This window comes from Phalaenopsis equestris, unplaced genomic scaffold, assembly GCF_001263595.1.
Source record: "Phalaenopsis equestris unplaced genomic scaffold, ASM126359v1 Scaffold000096, whole genome shotgun sequence".
NCBI lineage: Eukaryota > Viridiplantae > Streptophyta > Magnoliopsida > Asparagales > Orchidaceae > Phalaenopsis > Phalaenopsis equestris.
In genome coordinates this window covers 626,847-636,567 of record NW_018164538.1, presented here as the reverse complement: position 1 = coordinate 636,567, position 9,721 = coordinate 626,847, and the positions used below count along the sequence as shown (strand labels likewise).

The following is a 9,721-nucleotide window of genomic DNA, read 5'->3' as shown; positions in this document are numbered from 1 at the left end:
TTTAAATTATTTTATATTCCGAACAATAACGATTCGAATACGAACGAACGCATCACTATTCGTGGTTGATTCGTTTAACTAACCGAAAAAAAAAAAATTTGTTCACGTTCGTCTCGTTTACTTATCGAACGAATCGAACACGAACTCATTGACGAACCGAACCCGAACTGTTTGCGAGCAACGAGTTTTTTTGACAGCCTTATCTCAGATCATGCTCTAAATGAGTGAAGATGTATTTATTCTCTATTCAAGGCAAGTTTAAGTATGTAGTGTTACTAATACTGTATTAGGTTGACACATTCTTGCATATTAGCCAATTGATAATTTTTTTTATTTGTTGTTTTTTAAGTTACTCAATTTATTAATTAATCCTTCATACAAATTTAATTTTTTTTTGTTTGGTGTATAGTATTTGTGATCACTTTTTTTTTTTTTTTTTTTTTTTTTTTTTTTTTTGTGAAAATAATTGTTAGTGGACAGACGATGATAATCATGCAATAATGATCGAACAATAACAACTTCGTGATGGTAGACGGACAACAATGGAATGGTTGAAGGATTATGGTTCAACAATCGTAATCGAAAGACAATGAGAGTTGAGCTATTGTTGGGCAGTGACAATTAATGATGGCGATCGAGCTAAGGTTAGTGGATGAAAGCAATTAAGCGATTGTGTCAGATGACAATGATTGGATGATGATTTTTGGTGATGGTTTTAATTAGAGGTAATTGACATTGGACGTCAAATAATCGAGCTAAGGTTAGTGGATGAAAGCAATTAAGTGATTGTGATCAGATGACATGGTTGGATGATGATTTTTAATGATAGTTTTAATTAGAGGTAATTGACATTGGACGTCAAATAAAGATGTAGAGCTCTCCATATTTTTGCAGTCTTCTGTGGGGGACTATTTCAACCCCAATTTAAAGATTTTAATAATTATTTTGATATTTCTATAAACTCTGAGCCTAAAACGGCAACTTAATATATATAATTGGGGCTATTTTTACATTATCACTCTTTAACAAAGGTAGAGTATGGGCATGACAAGCCATGAAAAATGGTAATGAAGCACGTCTGGACAATAACTATCATTTTCTTCATAAAATTTTAAAAATTACAAATAACAGTCCTCGGTAACCAGATGAAAATATGGTTCAATGTATGTACCTTTCAATAAACTGAAGGCATTATTGAATGGTCGGGAAGATGCAACCAATCAAAGTTTGGTGCAATGTATTTAAATTCGCCTGACAATAGTTTATCCATGAAGTTTAGTGCAGAAGAGAATATTACGTGCGTGAAGTTCTGATGCATTCAGACACATAAAATATAACGAATATAATCAATACCACGTATATAATGCGTACAATATGTATGGTTATTAGAATTATTGATTTTGGTATAAAGATTAGGGGTGTAACCGAGCCAAACACGAGTGAGCATAGGCTCCGCTCATCAGAGAGTTGGGAACTGAGCTGCACCGTTCGTGAGGGGTGTTCATCGGAGAGTGGGACGTGGACTAATTTTTCCATGGGAGAAGCCCGTTGAGATACATCTCCATCTCGAAGATCAAAGTTTTCGATGCTAAGTATCACTGATGGGCATGACTGGCTTGCCTGAGATAACATGATTGTGCTATATGTTGATTTTCTCGTGCGACGCCGATCTCTATTGGAATTGGGAACTTGAGTTTTAGGTGTGACACAGAAGTTACAATGATAAACTGAATTGAGTGAGTTATCTGTTGAGATAGGGTGCAGGAGTCTCTCAAAGATGGCGTTGTATGATAATTCTGACTTGAATATGATGAGTTGAATTGAGTGGGTCGTCTGCTGAGAAAAATCTTTTATAACAACGGGGAGATTTATCGTTCTATCAACACTTTATGGTCGATTGTCAAGACCGTACGATGGAAACATGTTGAAGTTTTTTCCCTTTTCAGTCTCAAGCTAAGAAAAATGGAGTAGAATAAGACCTCGACAGAGTTGTCATTATCGATAAGGATCCTCTTCACGTTTTAGTAGGGATCACCAATTCATGTGGTAATAACAAGAGGATCTTGGTGGAGGACTTGACTCCTTCCAGATCAGAATCATTGAAAGTGATAATCTCGAAGCACAGTTTCTTCTTTGTTGGTTCTCTAGGTGCAGTGATAAGGACTTGATCGGTCAGCAACAGGTCTCCAACGATCATCTGAAGTTCGCCCACCACTTTTTGATTCTTATGTTGTTGCTTTTGTGTCTGTTGCCCCCTCCCCATGTGAGTGTTATCTCTACCGACTGGTTTGTTTCGCACAAATCGACCAAGCAATATCTGCTAAATTAACCTTTCAAGTTCTTCGTTGAGCCGCATAAATGCCTCGGTGGTGTGGCCACGACTCAAATGGAAATGACAGTATTGTTCCTGATTTCCCGAATTAAGTTTTAGAAGGTGAGGCCACATAATAGTTTCTTTATCTTTGATGGTTACTAGGACATTAACATGTGACTTGTTGAGTGGTTTATATTCTTGCTTAAATCGATGCTCACTTCATTGGCTTGCAGCTTTGGGAGGAAGGTCATGTTTCATCTTTTGTTTGGACTTTCTCTGTTGCGAGGATTGAGTATTATCTCCAGTGTTACTTTCACGCTTTCCCCCGAATTCCTCAAACTGCTCCTTATGTGCATTGAAGGCTTAGTCTACAGTGATTTAGGGCTCAATATTGTGAACAAGATCAACATAAGAATAGACTCTCTCACATCAGTGATGAGTAGAAGGGTCCTAGGCAAAGCCCCCCAAGGAAGACTCCTCCCAGCAACTCTGGAGCCACTCTCGGAATCTAACGAGCTTCAGCAGAGAACTTGCTGAAATAGTCCTTGTGTGACTTTCTTTCACTCTGGCAAATTCCCAAGGTATGGGATGAATCCTCCGTTGGTCTGTAATGAACTGCTCCACGAATAGTCTAGCAAGCTCGTTAAAGGTGTTAAAAGTGTCCTTGGAAGAGAGTAGTACTAAGTGTGAGCTTAACCATTAAGAGTAGTTGGGAATACTTGACATAGAAGCACATCAAAGTACGTTGAGCATGCAAGATGGTTTGGTAGTGTTTATCATGCTCGTAGGGTTAGTTACCCCTTTGTAGGTGCCAATGTTCGGGAGCTTGAGACCCGCTGGGGTAAGATGTTGGAGAACCACCTCTGCTAAGAGCAAGGATTCTTGGAATTTGCGGTAAGCAGAGAAATGATCCTTGTTCTCCAAAGGGAACTCTTCCAGGATCAGACGCCGTAGCTCGTCGAGGATGACATTGTCAGGATCGACAGTAAGGTTGGATGGTACCGGGTGAGCTGCGCGAAAGGGATGAGTGTAATTGGTAGTATAGTTCTGAGAAAGGATATGTTCCCCATGTGCAGGGGGCCAGTACAAGTATTTTTATGTGGCACCTTTCCCGTTGGCCACTGAATTAGTGGTAAACGAACTTCATTCAACAACATGTGCAGCGGTTGTTAAGGTCCGCATAGGAGTTGTAAGATCTCTAGTTGTGACTCATCTATTCTGCTCATTCTGTCTTCTAAAGAAGGACCTAAGACACCTTCATTGGAAGGAAAACATCTTTCAGGGCGGTAAGATGAAGAGGCATGTCGTCATTGGTTTCGTGATTGCCCCTTGTAACGATGAGTGTTGAGGTGGGATGCTCCGTTATGACGAATATTGAGTCTGGAGGCCATGTATTAAACCACACTAGTACTTCGGTGGTGGGATTTTTGTTCCCATATATGGAGCCAAAATTAATGCATACCAAAAAAATTTGTGGTATGAGAGTAGCAAATTATTGTCTTAATGTGGTACGAAGATTCAATACAGACCTAGAAGAAATAATATAACTAGTAATGTCACAAAAAATTTTAAGTGGAAAATCCATAAAGGAAAAAACCACTGGATTTGGTTCAGCTGGAGAGTTACACTATAAAAAGCTAATTACAATTGTAACCACTTGTCTCAAAGGCGGGAAAATGTTATTAGGTCTCCCAAGTTACAACGTCGACGTGGTGATGAATTTGTTGCAAGGAACGAACGGTGATTGATAGCGATTGGTGACGACCAACGGGTGGTGGTCAGCGACGATAGGTTTTGATCGATTGTTGAAGACGGTGGTTGACGATGGTCCGAGGTGCTCTATAGTGGTTTGCGCTGATCGACGACAGTCAGTGGTGATCGACAGTAGCAGAAGTAGTACTAGACTTCAGCTCATTCTCGAAGTTTCAAGCTCTTTCTTAAACAACAAACTCTTCTCTCCTTCATTTGAGGGGCGAGACTCTATTTTTAGAGTTCTGGGTGCAATTAATGCTGGAACAAAAATCACTTTGATTGGACGGTCTAAAATACTTTTTTTGATCATACAACATTTGGTGCAAATTTGAGTACCTTCACAATGACGGAATTGAGTAATTTTAAGCTTGTTGGATTTGCCTTGTTGAGACGTTTGCCTATGAACTCATTAGATTTAACATATGTTTGACATTTCAAATGTGTTTGCAAAAGTTACAAATATGGTTTAACACTTGATTGAGGCTTGATTTAATTCAGATTAGACAACTTTTGGTAACATTGAGTTCTTTTCGTCAAGCCGGTCAGTTTGACTGTAAGTTTGATGAAATTAGAGTTTAGACTCATTTTTTATGAAAATTTGAATATTTTTTGCTCTAAAAAACGCTTTGATATCTGTATCTCTAAAAATCGCTTTGATATCTGTATAATGCTTCAAGATTCATTTGAGATAGAGAAAATTAATTAGAGTGGTGACTTATATGGTACAGAAAAAAAATAAAATTTAAATTTTAGATATATAAATATCATAAGAATTGGGCGGTATAAACATATAACTACTCCAAAATTTTAATAATTAATAAAATTAAAATTTTTAACGATCAACAGTCTCCCATCATTTTCACATTTTTATTGACAACATCCCACCAGCACTTTAAGCAAGGAAAAAGACAAACCGTCCTTTTCGTTGAGTCCCATAAAGATAAGCCGAGTTAATTACATGAATACAGTGGGAAGCTCAAGATAGTCACATGACTCTCCTCGCCAGCGCAGATATGGTCGCCCTCAATCGCTCGTCCACATCCCTCTCCCCCTATCATCTCCCCCAAAACTCCTCCTTTCTCCTTCGTAAGGCACCTATGAGCTCGAACTCGTACAAGCTTGGCGAGCTACTAGCGAGCAAATGGCGATGGCTGGCTTCGAAGGAAGGAAGAAGAAAGAGGAGCAAAGGTCATTTCGTCTTCTACGCCAAAGGGGGAAAGCGATTCCTTGTGCCGCTCAAGTATTTACAACACCCAATCTTTCGCGTTCTGCTGGAGGTTGCAAAAGAGGAGTTTGGATATGGGTCTTGCGGCCCACTGCGCGTTCCCTGTGAGGAGGAGCTGATGGACCACCTCGTCTCGCTTATGGAAAAGAGCTGCCACGCCACCGCCGCCTCCGCCGCCGACGGCGACGGGGTTGTGATTAAACCTTGTTCTAAAATCTGAGATCTGAAATTTCTTCTTACTCTGTGTTTGAAGAGGAGGCCTGAGTGTTGTGAGGCTTCAACGGCTAGTTCTGGTCGTTCAATTTGTATATAATTGCTCTGTTTTTATTCCAAGTTTTTTCTCTTTTAAAATTTGTGCTTGTTTTTTGGATTTATTTATTTCCTTTCTCAAAATATGGGATTGGAGCATTTTGAGGGGACTTTATATTTTTCCGGCCACGATGAACTTTTGCATCTGTAGTCTTGAGATTCTACGGATCATGTTAAATCTATTTATCAAAGCCGGAGAAAAAGAGAAGTACTTCTGGATGCACTATTGTGGAATTTAAATTTTTTGACCCATGCATAAGAAGTGGTGCGGTATGAATAATAGGAGAAACAAAAGGAGAGAAAGAAATAAAATAGTACTTGGCAGGGGAGTGGTGAATTGAAATATCTCAAGCTGTTTGACCCATTTTATATATAAAAGTTAACGTGAATGAGAGGGTTCTTGTTATATGAGAAAAGTTGAGAAGGAAAAAACCCTTTTTTTTATGTAATGTGCTCTCTATTTATAAGAAAAAGAATGATTGTGTTTAAAAATACATTTTTACCTCTATTTTAATGGAAGAGTTATGGATTTTTATTACCCTTATTTAAAAGGGAGTTAAAGATCTTTATTGCCGGTGCTTTAGTAGTAAGTTTACATGTCTTTATTGTCTTTGTTTTTAATAGTCTAGTTACAAGTCTTTATTGTCACTCCTTTAATAGGAGAGTTATAAGCTCTTATGATGTCTTTTTCGTATTCATAGTTAATAAGGAATCTCATGGGAGTATGTGAGATGGATCGCGATGTTGAATCATTCCCTGAGTCAGATTGTGGCGAGAGGCCAGCTGATGCTTGTGTTCTGCTAGATTGGCCTTTGTCTTTGCTCTTAGTTCGGATGCAATGCATTCATCCGGCCTCTAAAGTTTAAGCCCGAATCAGTGGGGTTGCAGGTCAGATACACATATTGTTCTTTCGCTGGTCTGTTGGAGTTTGCTCTTTCGCCTGTGCGTCTTTTTTAATCGTATCTCTTTGCCCTTTTCTGTTGAACTTCCACGATATTATTGGATTTACTAGAGACTTGACATTTGATTAATTGAGCATTGCATACAGATCATGTCCAGCTGCACAAGAGACGGCACGGAAAGTTCCATATGAATTTTTTTGATTGCGTTGAAGCTAACAATTAGAAGCTAGTTCCAGCTTCAATTTAAGCTCAGTTATTCCTAAGATGATTCATAAAGCTAAAAATTATTGGCTCATTCGAAAGAATAAGAGAGTTTTAAAAGCTAAATTTATGAAGCTTAAAAAAATAAGATTTTAATGGATTTGAGCCATGCTTTATTTAGCCAACTCATTTGCTTCTCAAACATCAAGCTTTTAATAGGGGCTTAAATTGATCATTCGTTAGAGCTTTAATTAAATTAATAAAATCTTAGAGAAGTGAAAATCTGAAAATTTTTTGGCATCTTAATTTTTTTTATCTTTATAAATTCTACTAAAATATTTAGCATGTTTAATATTTTGTATTTTTGGGAAATTTGGTTATATCCATCATTAACTTTTGTGGAAATGCTAAAATTTAGGCGCAATTACAGACGCAAGTCAAAAATATAGTGCAGCGATTTAAGGGCATGTTCATGAGCGATTATTGCGTGCGGATCTGCGTGCGCTCACCACACCTAATAATTAGACCATGTTCAACCACAGGAAGGATTTAACTGGAGAGAGAAATCGTGAATTTTGCAAATCATGATTTAATAAATTCTAAGTGGTTAGTTGGCTTCTAAGTTGTATTTATAATCTAGATTTTATAAATTTTAAGAGAACTAATCATGCTAAATATTGTGTGCCAGATGATTTGTGGTAGTAGAGTATAAGTTAGCATTAGACGAAGATCCAACACATACACAGATAAAAGAGAAGTATATCAGAGGAGACACCTCGATTTTTTATATGGAAAACTCTCAAAAATTAATAATAATAATGAGTCTTAACCTAATATAAATAATTCACTATGTAATTATGAGTATACAGATCTACTTTTCTCCAAAATTAGAGAAGATGGAGGTATACAACACAAAAATCATAACTGGTTGTTATGAATGCAGTAGCCTATCGTGAATATTGTAGACAATAGTTGCAATGCTAACTTGTCGTAGAGATTGTAGTTAGTCACATATACTGTAATGATGAGCTGCACTGATGTTTATAGGCCACAAAGACCAGAGTTCATAATGATTTTAGTGGTGAGCTATGATGATATTCGTAGGCCACAAAGAGCGAAGCCCAGAGTTGCACAAATTGTGTTGCATGTAGGTCATAATTGGTCATAGCGATGAGCTACAATAATGTTAGTAAACCGCAAAGGCTAAAGTCGAGAGTTGCACAAACTATGAGTCATGTTGTTCCTAGTTGGTCACATATGTCATTGTAATGAACAATGCATAGAGGACAAAATTGAGAGTTGCGCGACCTGTGAGCCATGCAACCCATAGCAACGAGCTGTAATGACATTCGTAGAAAGCGGGATCAGAGTAAAAATCTACACGATTTGTGGACCGCATTGTTCTTAGCGAGAGCTATGATGTAGTCCATAGGCCGCAAAAACCAAAGTTTGGAGCTGAAATAACTTCAGTGAACCAGTATGTGAGTTGTTAGCTACGTAGGCTACAGTTGATCACATAGACTTAGCGAGGAGTCATGATAGCATCAGTTGGCTATTATTGATGTGGTAACAAATTGCAATTGTGGTGAATCAAGTAGGTTGCAACACGTAGGTTGCAAGGCGTAGTTGCGAGTTGTATGGAGAAAACATTTGGACTTTGGGGAAAGTTATTGTATATAGGGTGTGTTGTTTTGTTATTTTTGGGGTGTGTTGATGCATCGTCTTCCGGGGCGCGTCGGTACAACATTTTTGGGGAAAGCGCTTCCTTGTTTTGTGTTTTGTTACTTTGGATCGTATGTCAGGATTCCTATGTGCAAGTGTTGATTCCACAAGCAGTTTCATTGCGTCAAGCAGGGGTGGCCAACAATGATCGGCGATGGTCGGTGGCTACAGGAGCTGACATCATTCGTTCGATTTGGACATTCGGTGTAGAACATTGGACTTTAGCTCCTCTTCCAAACTCTGATCTTTCTCTACTTCAAGGGCTAACCCCCTTTCATGATGGGGAAATGACTCTATATATAGAGTTAAAAGAAGGTCTCCCTGCAAATAACAAAGCAATTCAAACCACTCCCTCCTTAATAACTCAATATGGGCTTTGATTTGGCTCATTGGATCAATTTTAGTGTTATTATGTGTCTCGTGGAGCCAATCAATTTCACGATAAGTTTGTTGAATCTAGAGTTCTCGATGATTTTTAATTGAAGTCTAAATGTTCTTTGCTCAAAGAATTATCTCGAAATTCATGTCACGCATCGAGTTTGCGCTAAAAGATGAAAATCTGTTTTAAGTTGCATATGTAAGTTTATGTAATTCTAAATTATAATAATTTCATTAAATTCTGTAAACAATATTGTGCTTTTGTAAATTTCAAAATTTGTCAAAATCCTAAAATTTATTGAAATTACATAGGTAAGTTTCACTAGATCTTAATCCATGCATTTATACTTTTCACTTAAATATATAATTTATTGTTATTACTCTTACTTAAGAGTCCCCCCAATATATATATATATATATATATATATATATATTTTTATATACTCAACATACACACTACTCAACATTCAAACTCCTAGGAAAGCCCAAAAAGTTTGGTTTAGATTTATAAATATGTAATTGAAATTATTTAAAAAGTATAAAAATCAATTTCGAACCTCAGATTGGATAGATCTATGTTCACAATTAGGGCTGTCAAAACGACTCGTTGTTCGCGAACAGCTCGTGTTCGGCTCGTTAATTTCGTTCGATAAGTTAACGACCCGAACACGAACTAAGATAGGTTCATTCGTGCTCGGCTCGTTTTGGCTCGAAATACTACTCATCAAGTTTATATATTAAGTTGTATTTTAAGAAAATCTAATTGACTACAAGACTACAAAGATTTATAACCAATTAAAATATTGATTAAGAAAATAGAATAAAAATTATTAAATTAGATTCAAATATTGTTTTAATATAAATAATAATTTTTAAATCTTGTTCAAACCCTTATTGTCTTATGACTACATGATTAGG

General features: G+C 37.2%; 1 protein-coding gene across 1 annotated transcript; it reads left to right on the top strand.

The window, feature by feature from the left end:
• The first annotated feature begins 5,023 nt into the window (after window positions 1-5,023).
• LOC110020441 (auxin-responsive protein SAUR64-like) lies at window positions 5,024-5,665 on the top strand. The gene has a single exon (XM_020718542.1). The coding sequence runs from the start codon at window positions 5,056-5,058 to the stop codon at window positions 5,509-5,511; it is 456 nt and encodes a 151-aa protein (XP_020574201.1). The 5' UTR covers window positions 5,024-5,055; the 3' UTR covers window positions 5,512-5,665.
• The last annotated feature ends 4,056 nt before the right edge of the window (window positions 5,666-9,721 follow it).

Excerpts from the sequence above, each read along its gene's own strand:
- LOC110020441 (XM_020718542.1), top strand. The coding sequence starts at position 5,056 with ATGACTCTCCTCGCCAGCGCAGATATGGTCGCCCTCAATCGCTCGTCC.